Source organism: Gadus morhua, chromosome 10, assembly GCF_902167405.1.
Source record: "Gadus morhua chromosome 10, gadMor3.0, whole genome shotgun sequence".
Lineage (NCBI taxonomy): Eukaryota > Metazoa > Chordata > Actinopteri > Gadiformes > Gadidae > Gadus > Gadus morhua.
In genome coordinates this window covers 2,337,317-2,360,683 of record NC_044057.1, presented here as the reverse complement: position 1 = coordinate 2,360,683, position 23,367 = coordinate 2,337,317, and the positions used below count along the sequence as shown (strand labels likewise).

The following is a 23,367-nucleotide window of genomic DNA, read 5'->3' as shown; positions in this document are numbered from 1 at the left end:
CTATTCTCTCTACCCTCACTGTTCTCTCCACCCTCACTGCTCTCTCTACCCTCACTGTTCTCTCTACCCTCACTATTCTCCCTATTCTCTCTATCCTCACTGTTCTCCCTATTCTCTCCACCCTCACTGTTCTCTCCACCCTCACTGTTCTCTCCACCCTCACTGTTCTCTCTACCCTCTCTATCCTCACTGTTCTCCCTATTCTCTCTACCCTCACTGTTCTCCCTATTCTCTCTACCCTCACTGTTCTCTCTACCCTCACTGTTCTCTCTACCCTCGCTGTTCTCTCTACCCTCACTGTTCTCCCTATTCTCTCTACCCTCACTGTTCTCTCTACCCTCGCTGTTCTCTCTACCCTCACTGTTCTCTCCACCCTCACTGTTCTCTCTACCCTCACTATTCACCATTCTTTCTACCCTCGGTATACTACACCCGGACCACATTGCTGCCAGACGGACAAATACACATTGAGTCGTTATGAACGACTTGTTGTGGATTATATCCTGCATCGAGCAAGGCTAGTTTATTAACTCAAATGATGATTCCTCACGTTTGCAGGGTCTCAGTTTGATATAGGAGCAAGTGCTGGTATAAATAAAACAACATGTATACATGCTTCTTTGAACAATTGGAAAGCACATAAGACTCTCTCAAACAAATACAAGCTGATTACAAAGTCAGTGACACATCAATGAACTGCCCAAGCCGACCTAAGCCAACAATTATGACACATTTAAAAAAAACAAAAACGTTTAAAAGTCTATTTCTCCACAGCACCGAGCTGGATTGTCCAGAAACGACTGAACCATTCTGCAGGTGGAGCACAGAGTGCCTCCTTCCTTCCCCTCCCTTATGTCCCCGCTCTTCTCACATGTTCTCCTTGTCAGCCCACTTATGTGTCACTAACTCAGAAGGTAGGGAACAGTAGATTTCTGGACTCTGATTTTATTATTTTGACAACAAACAAAGCACTTTCTTTCTCAGTTAAATATACGTCTTAAACACCGCCCACTTAGTAGGATGCCATGTTCCAGTAAAGGCTTGGTTTGTAATTTTACAAAAATATATTTTAATACTGAATGCATTTAGTCATCTTTAACTTCATACATTATACACTCATTACATGACATGAATTTTTTTTTAAAAAAAGTCACATTTATATTATCTAAATAAATATATACTTAATGCAAGAGTCATAGAAATCTAGTATTGTTGGTTGACAGGTTTACAGGCTTCTGGAATGTTCTGGATCATTGGTTTCCACCAGGGAACTAGCCCTAACTAACCCTTACTACCGCTTACCCCAACTACCACTTACCCTAACTAACCCTAACTCTAACTCTAACTAACTCTTACGCTCTTCTGGAGTGTTCTGGATCAATTGTTCCCAACAGGGAACTAACCTTAATCCTTACTAAACCTAAGCAAACCTAACCCTAACCCTAACTAACCCTAACTCTAATGAACCGTAACCCTTACTAACCTTAACTCACCCTCTTCTGGAGTGGATCGTATGCTCCCACAAGGGAACTAACCCTAACAAACCATTACCCTAACTTAGTGTTCTGGATCATTTGTTCCGACCAGGGCCGTGTGGATTGGTGTAGCAGGGCTGCTTTCATTTCCTTCCTCAACGGTCGTCAAACTTCAATGAACAGCTAGAAGACAAGAGACGATTAGCACGGAGCAAAGCCAGGAAGAGGCTCAGAACAGGAGAACAGCGTACCTCGCTGAGCAGCACCCAGGCATCAGAATCAGCGTTCACCATCAGACGCAGTGCAGAGACGGGCTGCAGCGCTTCATCAACTAGGCCCTCTGCTACCCCAGCCTGAAAATCACCTGCACGCACGCACGCACACAGACACACACACACACACACACAAATTACTTCAGCCGTCAATATTAAAAAGTCGTCGTTCCACTCACTGGATGATTGATCATCGTGTAGGGATTGTACATTGGAATGAATAATGGGACTTTTTGATACCATTTTGAGAGAGCTCTAGAGAGTTGTAGCTATTCTAATGTAGTGTATCCTAGGCTTTCTTACAGGAGTAACACCATGGCATCACAACAACAATGCATCCAATAATGACTAATCATTTCTACGACTACAGAGGGCTATGGACTATATCAATTAATCTGCACCAAGTTGATAAGAAGACCATATTGCTAAAATATTCCTTTACATGTTGATACTGCCCTCTGCCTTCTCCTCACAACTTATATACAAATAGATCTATGTGCTCAATGAGGCTATTTGATTAGCTTTAAAGTTAAGATAAAACTGCAGACAACAAGCATTTGCACGTGTCCCTGTTCTTGTGATGTATGTGAGTGTGTCCTCCTTGTTGCTAAGCCATAAAGAAGGCATTTTGTTTGTTATCCAGAATCCCAATATAGACATTCAGTCATAAAGAGCTTAAAGGGGACATATTATACCCCCAGGTGTGAGTGTGATTAGCCTTACAAGCCGTTTCGAAAATCTGCCCCATATGACATCACTAGTGGGCGTGTCCACCTAGATCTGTGCTGGATAGATGAGCAACGTTTACTTCAGTCCAGTGGGTAGGCTGGTAGACTGATCTATCCAGCACAGATCTAGGTGGACACGCGTGGTATAATATGTCTCCTTTAAGGGTCGAGGGCTGCACAATTTGAATTGTAAATGTCAGCATCTGGCCATCGACAGTTATGTGGGGGAAACAGTAGCTCTTAAATATATAGATCAGTGATGATGATCGAGCCGCCACTGCAGAGTATGTAGTCCTTCTTCCTCTTTATTTGACTTTATCGGAGATGTCTTATTTTTGAGGCTATGTAGCTCTCCGTGGCTCTCTTCATGACTGAGCAGAACACTGTCCGAATGGGCTGTGCATGTGTCTGTGTGTGTGTGTGTGTGTGTGTGTGTGTGTGTGTGTGTGTGTGTGTGTGTGTGTGTGTGTGTGTGTGTGTGTGTGTGTGTGTGTGTGTGTGTGTGTGTGTGTGTGGTGGAGCTCCATTACCGATAACAATGAATCCATCTGATCCGATGTATTGAGGTGGCGAGCCAACAGACACTTCCGTGGACACTGACGCCTGCAGATTGCAAAAAAAAAGACCTGAATTAAAACCGCCATCACTGTGATGTATTCTGAAGTACTAAGACACATTGTCATTTTTGTTTTCATCTTTTCTTAAATGCTTTCTGAAAACTCCTAAACCCCATTTAGTATGACCCTTTACATTGTGTCATCAACATTCCTATCAGTACCAGCTAATTGTAAGTAATTTGTCAGTCATTTATATGTCACCACATTGATGCATTTAAATTAAATCAATTCAAAATTTTCTCCAAGGGGGCATGCCCCCCGAACCCTCTAGAGCGGGGGTCACTAACAGGCGGACCGCGGTGCGGGTCCGGACCCAGACGCCGTCCTATACGGACCCGGACCTATAGTCAATAAATTATTCAAATATTTTTAATTTGGACGGAGCGCTTCTATTTTGACCGGCGCAGCGTTTCTAGACATTACGGTACTGGTTTAGGGAATCAGGAAATCCATTGACCCAATTGCATTCGAGTTAAGCCACCCCACGTGATGCTACTCAGCCAATCGAATCTGTGCATTCCCGGCACAGGCTGCCTGACTCACAGACATTATGTCCATGCTCACAGACAGTGAGCGATCATGCTGGAGATGACAGAGAGAAGTGCGAGAATTACAGAGAAAGAAGTCAGATAAGAGTGAGTAATACAGCGGGAGATGCAGATAAGACAGCGGGAGAAGAGTGAGAAAGACAGCGGGAGAAGAGTGAGTAATACAGCGGGGGAAGAGTGAGAAAGACAGCGGGACAAGAGTCAGTAATACAGCGGGAGAAGAAGTGAGCAAGACAGCGGGAGAAGAGTGAGTAATACAGCGGGAGAAGAGTGAGTAATACAGCGGGAGAACAGTGAGAAATACAGCGAGACAGAAAAGAGAGACAGAGTGAGCCGGAGACAGAAAAATAACTACACTTGGCGCTCTCCAAGAAGAGAAAAGTGGACAGCGAAAACAGCTTTCAACCCAGAATGTTCCCACTGGCAACACAATATCAGGTTGTCTCATATGCTCAGAGACAGTGGCACTCATAAAGTGCCAACGTGAAACGCGATATGAGACAAAGCACAACTGTTTTCAACAAACATACCTGCTCAGGTCTGAACTGCGGTCACAGAAAATGAGCAGTCTCAGAGCCCAATATGAACAATCCAACCGGATCCTGACCCATTCATTCACTGCCCAACAACGTGCTAATGAATGTTCCCTCAGAGTCACTTGGATTTTGGGTCAACACAAAAAGCCATTTACTGATGGAGGGGTTGTCAAGGTATGCATGAGTGCAGTAGCTGAAACCTTACCTGAGGGGAAACAGAAAGAAGAGCTTTGAGACAAAATAAAGCAATTACCCATGTCAGCATCATGGGTATTTGAAAAGTGAAATGTTAACCCAGGATGTGCTAGCCCAGCTGGATGAAGCCATTCATAAGGTGTGTAGGCTTAGCTGTAGATGAGTCTACTGATGTGTCAGTCTGACAATGCTCAGCTGTTAATTTATGGAAGGTTCTTCAACCAAGAAAAGAAAGAGTTCTGTAAAGATGTGTTAGGTGTAACTCCCCTTAAGACCAGTTCAAGAGGAGAGGACATCTACCTGGCCATTAGGCATTTAAACTCTTGGCAGGACAAGCTAGAGCTCAGTTCTCTCACTGAACAACAGAAAGTGGGAGAGTTGGATAAAAGAGGGAAAGAAAGAGAAGCTAAAACTGTTTAATTGTTAAGATGTGTTGTGTTATGTTTTGGAAATTGGTTGAAACTGTTAAAACATTCACAAAGAAACAGGGGAAACTCAAGCTGCTGCTATACTTTATGTTATCTTTCAAAAGAAAAGTATATATTTTATCTAGTATATTTTAAGATTATTATTATATTTATTTTCACCATTTTGATTTTAAATGTAGCCCTTCTTTTCCTTGAAGAGATTAGTTTCAGTTGAGTCAGTTGAACCTCCTTTAATAATACATATATTCAGTATTATTGAGTATAATTGTATAAAAGTGACAATAAATATTGTCGAAATGTTATTGAATTGTTCTACCTGTATTGATCTGACACTCAGTTGTTGATTACATGCAGACGTTGATACAACTGCTAGGCTACTTCAATATATATCACACTGAATGATAACGCAAGTTAGGCATTATGATGTTCCAGACCTTTGCTTGAGGAAATTTTCTCTAACTGGACCTATTTGAATTTCAGTTGAATACCCCTGCTCTAGAGGATTGTAAGCCCCCCACCATAGTCTCCAAAAATCCATTGGGCATCACTGATTGGGAATATACATATATTGAAATGGATAACTTTCTTAGGACTGTTTGTGTTGCAACATTACAGCAGGTCACAGTTCTTGTCCTGTAGTAGGCGCTGTTGCCTTGGTTTGGGGACATAAAGGGATGCCTTGATGCACACGCAAGAAGAAAGGGCAGGATGTTGGAGTGCTAGAACTTTGTACTCAAAGTGAAGCTTGGACCTGTATTTATTAATAGCTATTTTCATGCAGTAAATGCTTTACTACCACATCCACAAGTTGAGGCATTTCAAATGGACCTTGTCCACCAACCCAATAAGAAGTTATATTAATCTCTAAGTAAAACTTTGTCGTATTTACTAAAGTCTACTACGGTAAAGAAAGTGAAGAAAGTTTCTAAAGATCTGAAACCATGCCCTGAGAATCATAACGTCCAAAGATGGGTGCTGTTTTCCAAATAAGTAGCCTAGCTAATTTTTAAGTAAATAATTACAATTATGAAATATCAATACGCTTTTCAATAATTTAAAGGTAAATATATATGGTCCATATATGGGCTCCACGCTTCATGACAGAACTTATCGACCCGGCAAAACGTCTGGGTACTCTTACTGAATTACTGATCTCACCTTAGGAACATTGCAGAAATTTGATTTGTAGTGATTCTGAGACGGCACCCTTGAGTGGTTGTAGTATAAGAATGAAACTAATACTTTTTTTTGAAAAAGTGCCTGGGTACTTTTTAAAAAACGTTGTAGCCTACGGCGTAGCTTAACAATGTCAATTTGTTTAAGGCCGCAGTTTACCATATCTGATCGTGTTTGCTTAAGAATGACAGACAAGGCACCTGGGCCGGAACCCTGGCAGAGAACTCAAGGCCTGTACAGACCAGCTGGAAGATGCTTCAGGACAGCTTCAACCCATCCCTGCTCGAGTTTGTAGTCCCCAAATGTTGCAAAAGGACCACCAATGTTCCTGTCCCCAAGAAAACCAACTCCCTCGATTTAAATGATTCCCGCCTGTAGCATTCTCATCGGTCATCATGAAGTGCTTCGAACAAGCTGGACAAAAACCACATCCTCTCGTCCCTGCCAGCCCCCTGGACACATTTCAGCTCGCCTATTGCCCGATCGTTATGTGTAGGCCACAACATAACCATTCCTCTCCATAGCCCTCAGAGCTGTGTGCTCAGCCCTTCCCTTTAAACCCTGTACACTAATGACTATACCAGCCCCTCCCACACCACCACCTACCTCAAATACTCAGACGACACTGCCATCCTAGCTGTACCGTCAGACAATAACTCTGTATCGGATTACCACAACACTGTCACACACTTCTCTAAATGGTGCACACGTAACCACCTGCATCAATTTATCCAAAGCAAAAGAAATAACAATAGGCACTCCATCATCCCAGCCCCCCACTCTCTCGAAAGCGACACAGTAGAAACGGTTGACAGCCTCAAATACCTCGGAATCACAATAGACAATAAACTCTCTTTCAACCAGCACACATCGGACATTCAAAAAAGGAGCCATCGAAGACTGTATGACATCCGTAAACTAAAAGGACTCTATGTTGCCCCCCATCGCCTCCTACTGCTGTACCAATGCATTGTCCAGCCCAACCCGCTCTACTGTTCCACCTGCTTCTTCAACATGCTCACTGTCAATCACCGGGTCATACTCACACGTGTCACAAACAAGCTGCCAAATTAATCGGTCTCCCCACACCCACACTGTCAGAGCTTAACCTCTTAAGGCCATTTCACGCATCGCATCCACAATAGCACAGGACAACGCACACCCACTCAACTGCCACTTCACCATCGTGCCCTCTGGACGCAGGTACAGGTCCCTGTTGTGCAAGAGGGCATGCCATGGCAAAACCCTGGTGCCTGCAGCCATAGCAGCCTGAGATAAAATGCCAAGATAACTCTCCCCTGTTCCACACTATTCACATATTTTGTCTGCATTTTTTCTGCATTTTGTTTTTGTTTTTGTATATGCTGTCAATCTGATTCTGTCTGTCGGCGTGCGGCCCACAAATGTATTATGGAGTGAAAAAGAATTTCCCCCAGGGGACAATAAAGTAAAAGTCTAAAGTCTAGCATCGGTGCCGCAAGACAATGTTCACTTGCACTGCGTTACGTGAACATAGGTTGCTTTGGATAAAATGATGTGTGCAGTTTCTTTTTGGATACCAACTTTGTCCGAAAGAATAATGGCCTACTTCTGTTAGTTAAAAGGGAAACTTCCTCAAACAGAAGAGACTTTCCTTTGTTTTGTTCAAAGTTGATGTGCCGGTCATATTTCAGGCACCATCCTATTTTTTTTGTAGCATTTCCTTCTGTACCAGTTAACTGGGTGCTGCAGTACGGTGCAGCGCTAGGGTGCAGTAGTTTGGTTGCAGCAGGTGTATAGAGGCAGCTGGACGCATACAAAGATGGATGAAGTAGTGTTATTTTATTGATTTGGTCTTAATTAAGCACACTTGGTTATAATAAAAACTATATTTTCGTTTTTTGCATTTAAAAACTGTCCTGTGTTTTATAATGCATGTGACTTACAAATTTACAGTGGAAATCATTGTGCTTGCTGCATACATGCTTCAGTAAGGCATCAAACCCGGGTCTTATGGGTGGCAATTCTATTCTACCATTCACCTTACAATGATTGATCAGTGGCATATCTTTCAATGGTTGTAGAAATGTAGTTTTGATCATGCCTCATAAATCATTGCAAAACCAGTGCCTGGGTTGGGAACCAGTGCCTGGGTTGGGAACCAGTGCCTTGGCTGGGAACCAGTGCCCCGCCCGGGAACCAGCGAGTGCTGAGGGTGGAGTTATGCAGTGTTTCCTGTTTTGTTACGGAGATATTATTCTGAAGAATGATAGACAAGGCTTGTTCCAGCCGCAATCACGCTGAAGAACAAGCTGTAGAAACTGCTAGATTTGCACAACATTCATTTTGTATGAGTTATTTATTTATTTGTTGATTTTTTTGATCAATTTATCAGGGTTTTATTATATTTTAATTAGTTTTAAGTGTCCAAATTTGGATTAGCACTGGAACACTTTAATTGTTTTATCCACTGTACGTAACTGTCCCATTTGTGTTTGTGTGTATGTGTTGTCCTAACTGTGTGACGGAAGCCCACTTTTAAACTGCAACACAAGTTTACCTACGGGTACGAATAAAGTAACCTGAACCTGAACCTGAACCTGAATGTCCGTTCCAGAAACATGTCTTCAGTGGCATCTCTATTCAACGGGCTTGTCTAACTTGTGAGACAATGAATGCAGAATGCAGAATGCAGCCTGGTAGAACCAGAATATCCAGTCTCAACCGGGACAGTGATGCTATAGAATTGTATGACAATGTTTAGATGTGAAGCACTTTGAGTCTGCCTTGTGTATGAAAAATGCTATATCAATAAAGTTGCCTGCCTTGCCTAGAAGCATGGGCTGGTCACGTCTTTAGCCTTGCTGGGTCATGCTCTGCGTACAGTTTTTTTTTGTGCAAATGGCTAGCATCACTCCTACCAACACCTTGCCCTTAGAATTGAGGACGGTTCACATGACATCAGCACACAAACCAAAACACACTCTACAAGAGAGTGAAACGCACTCTATCTGCAGCAGCCAGTAGAGTGAAACACACTCTACCCAACAGCCAGGAGAGTGAAACACACTCTACCTAACAGCCAGGAGAGTTAAAGCCAAGAGTTAGTTTTGGTGGGAGCTCACAAGTACGTTGTGACACACAAGTAACACTTTAGGCTGAAATGAAGACCAGCACTGTGTCAAGTGTCACACTCACTCACACACACACACACACACACACACACACACACACACACACACACACACACACACACACACACACACACACACACACACACACACACACACACACACACACACAGGCCACTTACATTTCTTGGCAGCACTTCGACCGTGGTGTTGTAGAATTTGTCGAGATGAGACTCAAAACTGCCGCTTCGGAAGAGGTATCTAGAATGTAAACACAAATGATGTTAAGAAATTAAAGAATATATATCTCTGATATCAACCTGGTCGATATGTAATAGGTATACAATGAATGGTAGGGGTGATAATGTTATTGATAAAAAAATGTGTAGATATCTGATAGGCCAACTATGGCTGAGTAAAGCCTGGAGGGGTTTGGGCCTTAATTCAAGCTTGGACTCTCATACACACTATCACTATCAAAATCTTGAAAGCCTTACCCTGACCAATCAGAGTCAGTTATAAGAGAGATATGGATCCAGACAACTGTATATTTAGATGGAACGTGGTCAGAAGGAGAAGGTTCACTTCAGTTCTCAGAAAAGTTTGCAGTATTTCAAAAGCTAAGTCATTCTGATATTTATGTACACATAAATATATAGAGCTATATCTATATATAGATAATAATATATAGATATGATATATTTAAATATCTAGACATACTGTATGAACAGTTTGTATATATATATATATTGGGCGATATCATCAATGCACACTTAAAACAAGCAACTAGACACATCCTTTGTTCTGTGACCTTTAATATTAAAAAATATATATATTTGTGTTGGAATGTAAAAGTGTATCTCAAATGGTTAAGTGCGTTTGTGTGAGAGAGTACAGTAGTTTACTGTATGTTAGGCCTGCATTTAGACTGCATTTAGCCTGCATTGGGCCTGCATTTAGCCTGCATTTAGCCTGCATTAGGCCTGCATTTAGCCTGCATTTAGCCTGCATTATGCCTGCATTATGCCTGCATTTAGCCTGCATTAGGCCTGCATTTAGCCTGCATTTAGCCTGCATTTAGCCTGCATTATGCCTGCATTTAGCCTGCATTATGCCTGCAGCAGGCCTGCATTTAGCCTGCATTATGCCTGCATTTAGCCTGCATTAGGCCTGCAGCAGGCCTGCATTAGGCCAGCTCCCACTGACCGTTTGACGTGGGCGGGCTGGGCCAGGCGGATGGTGACGTGGTCCCCCCGGACGGGCGTGAGCCCCCAGAAGAAGCCCTGTCCCAGGTAGAGGCCCCCCAGGGTGTGCGTCTTGTAGTGGGCCAGGCTGGTGGACACTTGGGCCAGGGGGTTACTGTGGGCCCTGAACAGGTCCTGCTTACTGAAGTCCTTATCCTGCTCCCAGAGAGAAGAGATTAGGGGGGGGGGGGGCCCTCCATCAGGTCTGCATTTTGCCTGCATTTTGCCAGCAGCAGGCCTGCATTTAGCCTGCATTTAGCCTACATTAGGCAAGCAGCAGGCCTGCATTTAGCCTGCATTTAGCCTGCATTTAGCCTGCATTTAGCCTACATTAGGCAAGCAGCAGGCCTGCATTTAGCCTGCATTAGGCTCTGCATTAGGGGGGGGGGGGGGGTCATTGAGCAATAACTTGTTGTTCGACTTTAAAAGGAGAAGTAGGCGAGCCTACCTTGAGACTCTGGACCTTCCCCGACAGAGAGGACTGCAGGCCCACGTGTTGAAAGAGAGAGGGCTTGTGTCGGCGTCTGATTAAGGACTTCTGTGCGTTGCAGTGTTTCTGAATGAGGGAACATATCAACATGGATATTGGTTTGTTTGAATAATTACAGTTCATATTATTCATTGTTGATTCATTTAGAAGACACAAGTGATTTATTTGTTCACAATGTGTACCTAAGGAGCAGGTAGTGTTGGGCATTATGACACAACTCTTCAGACATCGAGGTTCCTAACACTAAATATATTTATACATAAAACTTAAATGGTGTGTTCACAGACCAAATGGCCGGTTAACCAAACTTTCTTGGTTAAATAAACTCTGTTCTTTTCAAGGCGAACCAGTTCAAAGCAAGACTTTTTGAGATTGTGAGTGAATTAAAAAAAACATTTTGAAAACCCATTCAAAGAATAAAATGTAGAATTTGCGAACATCTTAGAAGATCTGAACAAGACTCTCACAGCATAGTTATTGTATATGTCATAGTTGGATCCTCGCAATGCAACTTATATGTGGGACTTCATACTATTTGAAAACCTGTGTCTATATCTCATGTATAAATGTCACGACAGGAGTTGTTATGCCAACATGCTCACCTCATCTCGCTCCGGATTACAGACCTTTACCCACAGGATGTGGTCTAGCAGCCAATCAATGGGCTTGTCTTTGTGGAACATCAGAAAGAACTCAACTATCATCGTGAGGTCTTGGGTGTGGAACATCTTGCCTTGAACATTTTCACAAAACATTAAAACATGTTAGAGAAACAAACATATGTCTGTGGAAATGGGGAATAAAAATAATGGGCACACTCACACACACGCACACGCACACGCACGCGCACACGCACACGCACACGCACACACACACACCCACCCCCCTACCTATGAAACCAAGCTGTGAGAACTCCAGGAAAAGCCATGGCTCTGCCTCTTGCTGCAGGGCATATCTCTGCATCATGCCATAGTAGTCGGTCGTCGCGACAATGTCATCTTCAAGCTGAAACAGAAACACAGCCGCGAAGAAGTCAGACCTACGCTGCAGACATGGAAATGTACCGCAGTTCTTCCAGCAGTGTAGCGACGCTTGTGGTACTCTGACGTGTAACATGTCTTGAAAATAATACAGGATATGATTATCCTGCTGCTGCTGCAGTCGATAAGGAGATTGAGGTATGTTTTTCATTAACCACTCGGCTCGCAATGATGTGCCAGCTCAAGCATGTGTGTGTGTGGGTTTGTGGGTGTGAGTGTGTGTGTATTTGCATAATACCTGAACATAGTATTTTCCTTTATCCTGAGCATAAAGCATGAGGTAGCTGAAGTCCAAAGTCTGCTTGGTTCTCCATCTACAAACAGACAAGTGTTGACACTTTCCTTATGCAAAGTAGAAGGTTAGTGAGAAGCAGTGTTCGAATTACTACCTAAATTATGGCACTCCCATAATCAAACACTGGTTACCAAACTGTGCAATGTATTTTGCTGTTTGTTGCCTTTGCCCACCACCAATATGCCATCACGTTATGCAGCTGTCATCTTTAAAGTATTTTGGGTCTATTTCTCGGCATGGAAACGACAAGCGCACTAATTCTTTCTTTTTACACCCTTCTAATCAGTTTGAACATTCACAGTGCGATGGCCACATTTTCCAAACTTTCAGTAAGTGGACATTTGGCCAACGTCCATTTGACACATTGCAGGCCCGCCCATCTGCTGCCCGACCAGCTATCGTGTTTGCCGTACTTGACTCTTTCCTTGGAGTCCCCGAGGGTTTCGTGCAGCGTGGTGAAGTCTGGGTAGAAGGACCGAGAGGGGGACACCACCTCCAGCAGCCCTGAGCTGGCCTCCGCGGGGAAACTGGGAGAAGGAAACAAAGAAAGTGGGAGAAGATCCCCGGTCCTCTATTACAGAGACAGCACCTCAGGCCACAGTGTCCGTTACTTCGAAAATACAAACTTACAAACAAAACTCAACAAAAACACAACCCAAACCCCCACTGCCACCACCAACAGCACCATCGCCAGTCATGCCCCAGTCATTTCAACAGTGGATAAAAACAGATATATAGAATAGACTAGAAGAGGTGAACCTCTTTCTTTCATTTGTTAATAACATCATGCATAATTTCGCAAATGGATTTCGCAAATGGAAACCTCTGTAACTTCTGTGTGCTGTAAGCAGAAAATGTTGCTCAGGTGTATGTTTCCACGTCTGTTTCAGTCTTACAGCTTACATCTCTGCAGGAGGACTAACTAATTTGCATTGCCTCCACGTAAAGATGGTGCTGGAATGCATCTTCTTGCAGCCACAATAGTAAGCTAGATAAACCTGAGCTGAAAGTAGTTCCTGTTTTCGATATATACTTTGTAAACACTCCAATGCAAATGTTTGACAAATTGCAATTGGCTTCCAAATGTATCTCAGGCTGTATAAATGTGATTTTTTTTTCCACAATCTGCTGTGTGTGAAATAGATTAAGAGCTGTTGGTCACTTATCGCAGTAATACTCTGAGCCCGCAACAGGCTGGGAGAGCACGATCCCTTCCCACCTCTTGATGAGGAGGTCCGCCACAGTCTGCACGTACTCCACATCGGTCTGGGGCAAACAGGGAGGAGGGGGGTTTTCAGGAGGGCAGATGCAAATGTGGTCATAAACATTTGTATTTTATCGATGCAAATATATTTTTGTGCGTGTGTGTGCGTGCGTGCGCGTGTGTGTGTGCAAGATTTACTTCTGCAACAAAGATGATGATGAGGAGGTCTGCGCACTGCGAGGGCGTCAGGCCGAAGAGTAGAGAGCTCAGAGTGTTGATCAGGTAGCTTTGCTTCTCCCGCCTCACTGTCGGCACACCTAGCACCAAGGAAACTGGCACACACACCCACACACATATACACACATGATGTACACACACATACGTACAAGCACATGGCTAGGGGAACTACGGAGCAAGATGTCCTTGTTTTACTGCATCATAGACATCAGCTATGAATGAAGTGTAGGATACCAGGTCACAGATACAAGGAAGTAATACCAGGTAACAGATACTATGAAGTGTACCAGGTAAAATATAACATCGAATGTAATATGTTTACGGAAAATGTGCAATGGAGACGTGAAATGCTTCACACTGTAGCATCGAAGTGGCATGATAATAAAATAGTATATTACAGAGTATAAGGAAAGAGTATACAAGTGTACTAAATCGTATACTATTGTACTATACTGTTTCACAACTTAAGAGTGGAGCAACATACAATGAGGAAAATAGTAACACAAATTATGACTTCCTAGGTGCATGTAAGATTGCCCAACAAAGATTCCTTGGAGCTCAGAGAGCAAGTTAATGTTAGTTTGAGTTACGGTTTGAGTTACAGGTTGTTTGAGTTACTGGTTGTTTGTCGGTGTTTGAATTGCCTGGACAGATTTGTGATCGGATCCCTTGTTCCCCCTGATCATTCATAGGGGTGATATCATGCTTTTTACTTTTCAAAGAATAATAAGGGGTGTTATTAACATACAGGAATGTAACCCTATTCTAGTAGTACGCCCAAACGCAATCATTTACCCTAAAAAAAAGCATGATATGGGATCTTTACTAGTCAAAGGCTGTTGACAAAAAAGGAGGAATGTTGAATGGTTGGATTGTGGCTACACTAAGCTGATCCCGATCAGAAAGTGGCCTGGACCGCCTCAGGACACGTCCTGGGGCGATCCTAAAGTCCTATTCACGAGGGTCCACACTTGACGAGAAATGCATCCTGCTGTGATCTTGCCGCAGAGGTCGCGTTGAAGGGACAAGCGTAACGGAGGCCGGAGAGAGAGGAAGGGGAAGGCGTAGTAAGAGTGTTTGTGTGTGATCTTATGAATTAGCTCCATTACCCCCACGCCGCCCCTGTCCCAGGACGATGTTGGGGGCCAGGCCGTCCACGTGCTCCTTTAGGTGAGGCAGGTAGCTGAAGATGTTGGGCAGGGGAAGAGTATTGGGCAGATCTGAAGAGGCCAGCTCCTGTCTTGGCTGGCCTAAGCAGAGATCACCAAAAGAAGAAGACAAGAAAAGTGTGTTGTTTGTATTTGTTGCAGTGAAATAAAGATAGAAATGGTGTTATGTTGGCATGTTGGTGGCTCTCTTTCCAATGTTGCTTCCCTGTGTCTGCAATTCGTATACTGCCAAGCAAATACTTACTTTTGCATCTTGCCGGAATCCCTTGCTAACGATATGATCAGTCGTATTATCCAAATGTTAGGGACAGTACAAAACTTCAACTCATACTTTATTTGTTGGTTTCCTGGTCTTTCGTTGTTAAAGAATTTGAAGCACTTTAACATAGTAGTATAAAAGCTGAGCTGGTCTGCAGAACACCTGCTTTTCAAGTTTCAGCACATCGTTTTAATACCCTTTTTCCGTCATGATTATGCTACAATTTTAGCTTTAGGCGAAACAAAGCAGGAACTGTAGAATATGTAAATGGTGGGCTACACCAACTATCCACATTTTCTCTTGTGGTGTTTTTGAGTGCAAGGTAATAAAGTCTTGTCTGTAGGTAGGGATATGTGACACCTAATACACCCTATCAGAAATTGGGGAGTTGGAGAAACGGGTGATTTCATAACAAATATGTAGTTAAGTTAACGCTTTACAAACTGGTTACAATAACTTGGAGGTTACTTTTTCCCAAGTGCAATTATCCGTTGAGCCATTGCTGTTTGCTTTATTTACAATAACCATAGCTCTATAGACCTGGCAGTATGTTTCATACCAAAGCAAAGCCTGAAATGATCATGGTTTCACTTTCGTTATAACTGGTAGGATATAAGAACGACTAAGGGAAAACAACCATGCTATGAAATTGAGTTTATTTTCTACAAACCGATAATGGGTCTATAAAAAGTCTTTAGCACCAGTAACAGCCTGTGGACACTGACCTGAGGCAGTGCTGGGCACCTTGGTGGTTGAGAAGTTAGCCAGGCGTTCCAGAGCCCTTTGCAGCTCGAGGTTGACCTGCACTCCCGCTGCTTCAGCCTTCAGCAGACGTTTGTAAAGACTCTGTATTTCCTCATATGAATCTACAGGATATTTAATCAAAGAGATTGTGAGGAAAAAAAAGAGAGATGTTAAAGGACAATACCGGTCTGGTGATGGAGCCATCATAACCTACTTTTCTGCAGAGCAGCAAGTTGTCACTTGTAGCGTTTTGGGTCGTAGCGCTTCCTTCAGCCCCCTCTGCGGCATGGCTAAGTGTTACCAACGAAGTAACAGGTCGGATGGAATTAATGTAGGAACCAGGGGGCTAATGGTTGGAGCCAAGGAAACCCAGATGCTATTGGTATTATTTTACATTTGTTGCCAGGGCACATGCGCGTTAAATGCTGGTTCAGCAAAACAAAGTAATTTTGTCAAATGATATTTAGCATGCCTCTGGCGGAGCCATAGGGGCCGTTAGGGTCTTGGTTAGGAGCTAGGGGTCAGGGGCCATTAAGGGCCAGTCCTGATCACATCGACCCTACCTTCCTGTTTTCTCACTATAAAAATGCATACAAATGAATCTTTAGCAGTTAGGGGTTAGACGTGAGGGTTTGGGGTTGGGGTTAAGGGTCAGGGTTAGGGTTAGAGCTCCAACTAGGCTTAAAGCTAAAACAGTAACACTGCCAGGCATAGGTGCTGACAGCAATGATCTTATGCAACACTGAGTAATATGCTAATCAAATAGCCGTTTGGTGTGTCAGTATGGTAATGCATCGAAGAATGAGGTGCGCCTGAGCACAATGGACTGAGGGCGGGATGCATTCCTACCATCCTTAAATGTTTATTTGAACTACAACTCATACGGTTAGATAGGCTCATCGCTCAATTATACAAAGCACACCCATCTTGGATTGTTGTGATTTATATTTGTCTCTTGTAATATTATATTATGTTGATTTAAATGCAGAATTGACGTGACAGTACTTGTTAGCGCGTTTGCAAATAATATGTTTGTACACACACAAACACACACACACACATTAATAAATATAATGTCCGGGAAAATAACAGCATTGGTTCGACCTGGTTATGTTCTACTATGGATATGAAATTGAGAAATGTTGTGGGCGTCATATCACATCAGAGTGTGATCTCTCTTTCACAGAAGCAGCAGGTCCACTGCACAATGAGCAGGTTAACACACCTACTGAGTTGTGGGTAGTCAGAGAGCCCTTCCTGCAGAACCCCTCAAGTCAAACTTCCTTTGGGGACATTCAAGTTTTTTAGGTTTATATGGTCTATGAGCTGGTTCTTCATAAGTGTATTGTATTATGAAAGCATAAGGATTTTCATGTTGTGTTTTGCTTTTTAGTTTGATAGGCTATAATTTATTCAATGACCAAAATCAAAGTACTAACTAACCTTAACTAACAAATACCTTTTTTTAAAAGAACAATAAAAAAAACATTCAAATTTCCATTGCTTATCTTGATTGTATTAGTGTTATTATTATACAATTAATTTGTATTATATTATTATTAGGCAGTGTTGGGGGTAACAAATTACAAAGAAACGGATTACAGTAACGATATTGCTTTTTGGGGTAACGAAGTAAAGTAACTCATTACACTAGAAATATCGGTACCTACACTACTTTACTAGACTATAGGAACGTGCTTTCCGGCGTTACTCAAGCTGTGTTTACCTGTGTGTTAATGGCACGCTAACATCCCTGGGAATTATGGGGAGAACATTTATGTGATGTCGGAAAGTTCTCGGAACGACACCTCATGATGCTGTTATGATTCAACTTCCGTTCGGCAACTCGGGCCAAGTTTTGATAACAGAGTTGCCCAGTTTGGTTTACTAGTGACGCGCCTGAACATGGCGGAACGTGAACGTTTTAATCAATGTAAAATAATCAACCATCATATCACATACTGTACTATTGATTGACGTTGTAACCGTCTGTTGGCATCGACTTTGCTCAGTTTTAAACGTTGTGTACTGGTAAACCAGCTCTAGATAAGTACAAGTGTAGCCTTCAATACAGTGGCAATGCTTCTCATGAATAAAAGCAAAAGGATAGTAGATGTTAGGCCACAAGGAAATAAATGTGTTCGAACTTGAAACTGATCCTACTAAGTTCTGTTTAGTTCAGACTTTTTAGTTCAGCTGTGAAGAACTCGATTCCCAACGCAGTGCACATGAACGGTCGCTGTCGGGAACACGCGTTAGCGTGAGCGTCATCACTGGCGAGCCGTCTCGTTATCTTCATGTTTTCATAAAGACTTACCCCAAAAAACAAAAGACGCAGTTTATTATAGCTTTAAATAGCTACCTGACTGCTGTGCTGCTTATCCCAAAACATCTTAAGTTCCAGTCAAGTTATTTCAGAGTAAAATGAATACAAGTGAGACAGACCTTCATATATAGATAGATAGATAGCACAAAAAGTAAGGAAATTTGTCTTTGGTAGATTATTTCTCTGTGGTAACAATGCTTTTTGGCAATAAATCTAATGCCGTTGGAAAGCCTGTATAGTTCCCTTTCAAATGCTGTCCCATTTGAAGGAACATGCCCTTGTGGGATGAGCAGCAGAGCTGAGTATGTGGGTTGCGCCCATGAAAAATTTGCCAAATCTTCTCTGCCAATGCCAAACAGCTTATTCTGCCATTGCCTCGCTTGGTGTTTGGTGGATAGGATGATTGAAGTTTGAAGAAACAAGACATATTGGCAATTTAACAATTTAATCGTTTCATAGAACAGGAGCCTCAGTAGCGTGTGGAAGAACCATACACAGCCACAACAGCCTGGCACCTCCTCCTCATGCTGGTCACCAGCCTGGTCACACACTGCTGTGGGATGGCATCCCATTCTTCAACCAGCATTTGTCCCAAGTCAGCCAACGTGGTTGTGTTGGTCACTCTGGCACGAACAGCACGCCCAAGCTGATCCCACAGGTTTTCAATGGGGTTGAGGTCAGGACAGGAGTCCTGAGCAGGCCATTTCATCCTATCCACTCCCACATTCTGGAGGTAGTCTCTGATAAACCCCGCCCTGTGGGGGCGAGCGTTGTCATCTTGGAGGATAGAGTTCGGTCCCAGACTGTGGAGATATGGGATCGCCACTGGAAGCAGAATCTCCTCTCTATATCTCTCTGCATTGAGATTGCCGCCAATGCTGACAAGCCCTCGTTTTTTCCAGTGAGGGAGATGCCACCCCACACCATCACACTGCCTCCACCAGAAGATGTTATTCTATCGGTGCAGCAATCAGCATAGCGTTCTCTGCATCTTCTCCACACTTTGACCCTACGATCCAACTGCCGTAGGCAGAATCTGGACTCATCACTGAACATAACGTTCCTCCACATGTTCAGGTTCCAGTGCACGTGTTGCCGACACCAGCGCAAACGGGCCTGACGCTGAAGGGCAGTCATGGCAGGACTCCTGGCAGCCCTATGAGACCGGAGATTGGCTGCGTGTAGTCTGTTCCGGATTGTCTGGGCAGAGAGCCGTCGGCCATATCGTCCTGCAAACCTTGACTGCAAATCTGTAGAAGACTGAGCGCTGACAGGGTGATGAAACGGTCTTCTTGGGGTGTCGTCTTCTTGGGATGCCAGCTTCACAGCCTGTCTTTGACATCCCGTTATATGGAACTGGGCCTTTAGTTTGGAGAGGGTACCAGGGCTCACTCCAAATAATGCCGCAACTTGGTTTTGCAGAACACCAGCTTGAAGTTGCCCAATCAGGTGCCAATCCGGCACCAAATCAAGTGTCAATAGCAACTGCAAAATGACCTGTTTGGCAATGGAAGACATGGTAATTTGGCAATTGGAACTAAACAGGCTTTCCAACGGTATAAGATTTATTGCCAAAAAGCATTGTTACCACAGAGAAATAATCTACCAAACACAAATTTCCTTTTGTGTTTAATATATATATGTTTAATATATATATATATATGTGTATGTATGTATGTGTGTGTGTGTGTGTGTGTGCGTGTGCGTGTGCGTGTGTGTGTGTGTGTGTGTGTGTGTGTGTGTGTGTGTGTGTGTGTGTGTGTGTGTGTGTGTGTGTGTGTGTGTGTGTGTGTGTGTGTGTGTGTGTATATGTAGGCTATATATATGGATCTGATTAGGGATAGTATAGGTTAATTCAATTGAGGTGGTAACATTCTGGCTATGTTTTTAAACTGTTCATTCTCTTGCCATAAGGTCTATCTAGAAGGACTAGGCTACTTTATTTCCATGGAATCCCCATGTTTCTTTCTAAATAACTAACTACAATTAATGACTAGAATCATTTCATCATTCTAGAATTCTGAATTGAATTAATGCATTCCATAGTTACAAGTAAATGTACCAATATAGGCCTATATATAGTTCTTTTTTTTAACAAATTATATTCGGGGCTACTTTAATAATATCCGGGGCTTTAGCCCCTAATAAAACAGCCTACTGACGCCACTGTTTACCAGTACGCAACGTTTAAAACAGAGCAAAGTCACGCCAACAGAGGTTACAACGTCAATCAATAAAAGTAGGCTTATGTGATATGATGGTTGATTATTTTATGTTGAGTAAAACGTTCATGTTCCGCCAGGTTCACGCGCGTCACTAGTAAACCATACGTCACCAACTGGGCAAAATTTGGCCCGAGTTGCCAAAAAATGTTGAGTTGTGTTTTCCCATAATTTCCATCGACGTGAACGCACCACAGTTCTGATCTGAAGTGGTGTGTGCTTGTGTGCTGCATGCTTGCCTCGGCACGTTGCCATAGCGATCGATCTGAGTGACGTAGCTGCTTGTGGAAGGAGTGTTCAGGTGTTGGAGCGCGCAAGCAGGTAACACAGTAAGACATTAACAGGCTGTAACAGGGTTCATTGTAGAAGACATGCTTCCCCTGTCGACTATTGAATTGCCCAGATTTAGAAAAATACAAAAATAGCCGCTCCTCGCAAGCCAACATCTGACAGGAAAACATTTTCCCACTTGCTAAAATGACAAACTTTCTATTTTACTAATTTCTTTGCATATGTTTTCTTTTACTTAACTATTGTCTTATTTTATTTTATGACAATGTTTATATGTGAAGCACTTTGAGTCTTGTGTATGAAAAGTGCTATAAAGTTGCCTTGTAATAAGTAATTTTCGAGTCCCTGTATCATGCGTCAGCCACCGCGGACATTTGGACGCCAACAACAATAGCTACTTAGGGATGACGGTGCAGTGGATGGATGGCATTAGTTTGAAACGTGAGGCTCTTGCCTGCAAGAGGGTGAGAGGAAGACACGATGTCATAGCTTGCAAAATAGATCTGGTTCATACAGCATGTGTCACCGCCGCTTAAGTACATTTCTGTTTTAATTTTATGGGATAAAGTTACCTTTATTTTTATATTTTTCATTGACCACTTAATTTTTGTTCTCATGTTTCCCAAAGCCTGTTTCTGTTGTTTATGGATCTTACGTGAGGCATATTTATTTGTGCAGATAGGGATATTGTTTTCATATGGTTTTATATGCCATTTTGTATACATTTATGCAATAAACACTAAGTGATGATAGGGCTATGATGTTTGTCCATGTATCTACAGTAAATTAAGAAACGGGATAGTAATAAGTAGTGAAGTTACTCTTCAAATGCAGTAACCAGTAGATTTCATTAGAATTTACAGAGGCAACTATAAGTAACCTATTACTTTTTTTGAGTAACTAACCCAACACTTATGACTGTATTCTGGTCTGTGTTGAACGGGTTTTCCGATTACCTGTCTGTTTGGGGATCGAATTAATCCAAGTAAATGAGAATAAAAATCCAAGAGGGAGAAGGAACACAAGCTGAACAGGGCGAAACTTCATCTCATCTCCAGCAAACTTCTGGTGATCTCCGTTTAGACGTAATCCGCAACTCAGGCTATAATCTCCAAACAGGTAGCCTTATCAACATGGAAACTCGCCTCCCAATTACTATAGCTGGTTGGTATATGTGTATTCTCCGCCCTGAGCTGTCAGACTTAAAGACCGCAGTGTTGATTCTGCTGGACGTCCTACGACGCCCACTACAGGGCAGTCGAGGACGTGCAGCAATAAGGTGAATTTATAGGAGCGTGTATTACAATTTTTTTACAATGTTCACAATGGCCAACGTTTGTTTATACAAATAATGAAAACAAACAAGACAACATCTATTAATAATTAATGACAACGTTTCATACATCATAAGATGTAGGCCTACATACATCATTAAACAAGGACTAAGGCCATTAACAATAATGGGTCATGTAACAAAAAAAGTATATTTAAAAGTTATTATTGAACTTGACATGAATAATCATCTTCATGTCATGTCTATAGAATTAATTAACTTACATCAGCATGTGGGTGAAAGGGGTGAAAGTGGCCTTATAAGTATGAGTTTAAATATTGTCATGAGCAGCAGAACATTTCTTCATCGGTGGAGATGTGAGGTTGGGTAGCTTTCCTGAGGTGTGGTTAAAATAGGAAATAAAAACATTAATTCATTCGGTATTCATTCAAGGCATTGGACACAATCCAGGCAACATAATGGAAGAAACATACCAACGCTGATATCCATCCTGCTTGTTACCAGCCCAACTGGTTCTGTCACCAAGACAAGAAACAGTATTAAGTTCTCTACCCGTCGGTTTGAAACACTAGCTCAGCAGAACACATACCATAACCATAACCATTTACCAAAAGGTCTACTGAAGATGTCCGACTGAACGGTTACCCCCACTGGCTAAGACTGGTCCTACTTTTTGATTTCATGCATTTAATAGAATTTGTTTGCATAATTATTTTCTTAAATCAGAGCCTTACATTATAGACAGTAGTAGGTCTACCATGGGGTGTGTTGTGTTGGGTTGGTTTGTGTTGTGTTGGTTGGGATGTGTTGGTTTTGTTGTGATTTGTTGGGTTGGGTTGTGTAGGGTTTGGTTGGGTTTTATGTTGTGTTGTGTTGGGTTGGGTTTTGTTGGGTTGTGTGTTGTTGGGTTGGGTTAGTTGGGTTGTGTTGGTTGTGTTGAGTTGTGTTGTGTTGGGTTGTGCTGTGTTGTGTTGTGTCGTAAAGGAATAAGCCGCAGGAGGAAACTGGAGGCATGCAGCATGCTTTCTGAAAGTATTCAAGTTGTCCAGCCTTGATAGGTCCATCCGGATAAGTAGAATCTACTTAAAAAAAGTAAGGTACCTCGTTGCCTTAAAATGTTTAAGTAATGAAGTATTAGTTGAATAAGTGAAGAGGACTACGTTCAATGTACTTGAGCCCATGGAATGGAATACAACATTTAAGTTGAATGTACTAATAACCCGAGATAAAGTAACTGTAGATACTTAGTTTAAACAATCTTTCCCCACCTAGTTCCTGAAACTCAAAATATGTCTTTCAATCAATAGAGCCGTGTAAAATACATAAATTGTCATGGTCTGTCGGTTTCCTTGTCTGGTTTTGGTGTGTTTCCTGTTTTACTTTGGTATCGGTCTTGTTTCTCCCCATGTCCGGTCAAGTTTCCGTCCTGTGTGATTACTGCTCCCTCCCTAATGTGTCTCAGCTGTG

At 42.6% G+C, this 23,367-nt stretch overlaps 1 protein-coding gene across 2 annotated transcripts; it reads right to left on the bottom strand.

Annotated features, from left to right (window-relative positions):
• Window positions 1-492: 492 nt before the first annotated feature.
• On the bottom strand, window positions 493-21,800 carry zgc:154054 (Glyco_transf_54 domain-containing protein). 2 transcript variants are annotated; one of them, XM_030368876.1, is made up of 15 exons: window positions 21,563-21,798; window positions 15,749-15,889; window positions 14,705-14,845; window positions 13,557-13,690; window positions 13,374-13,420; window positions 12,568-12,681; window positions 12,098-12,173; window positions 11,710-11,824; window positions 11,422-11,552; window positions 10,778-10,885; window positions 10,292-10,485; window positions 9,268-9,346; window positions 3,006-3,078; window positions 1,727-1,839; window positions 493-1,658 (listed from the first exon to the last, which is right to left on the bottom strand). In XM_030368876.1, the coding sequence occupies exons 1-15, from the start codon at window positions 21,651-21,653 to the stop codon at window positions 1,641-1,643; spliced, it is 1,575 nt and encodes a 524-aa protein (XP_030224736.1). In that variant the 5' UTR covers window positions 21,654-21,798; the 3' UTR covers window positions 493-1,640. The 2 variants fall into 2 exon arrangements, with proteins under 2 accessions (XP_030224736.1, XP_030224735.1); XM_030368875.1 differs by having other exon boundaries at window positions 493-1,839; window positions 21,563-21,800.
• Between the last annotated feature and the right edge of the window lie 1,567 nt (window positions 21,801-23,367).

What these genes read in the sequence shown, in the direction of transcription:
- zgc:154054 (XM_030368875.1), bottom strand. Translation starts at nt 21,653, where the DNA reads ATGAAGTTTCGCCCTGTTCAGCTTGTGTTCCTTCTCCCTCTTGGATTT. An exon ending in GGTGCCCAGCACTGCCTCAG is followed by an intron (nt 14,846 to 15,748) that starts GTCAGTGTCCAC and finishes ATCTCTGCTTAG; the next exon opens with GCCAGCCAAGACAGGAGCTG. An exon ending in TCATCATCTTTGTTGCAGAA is followed by an intron (nt 13,421 to 13,556) that starts GTAAATCTTGCA and finishes TGTTTGCCCCAG; the next exon opens with ACCGATGTGGAGTACGTGCA.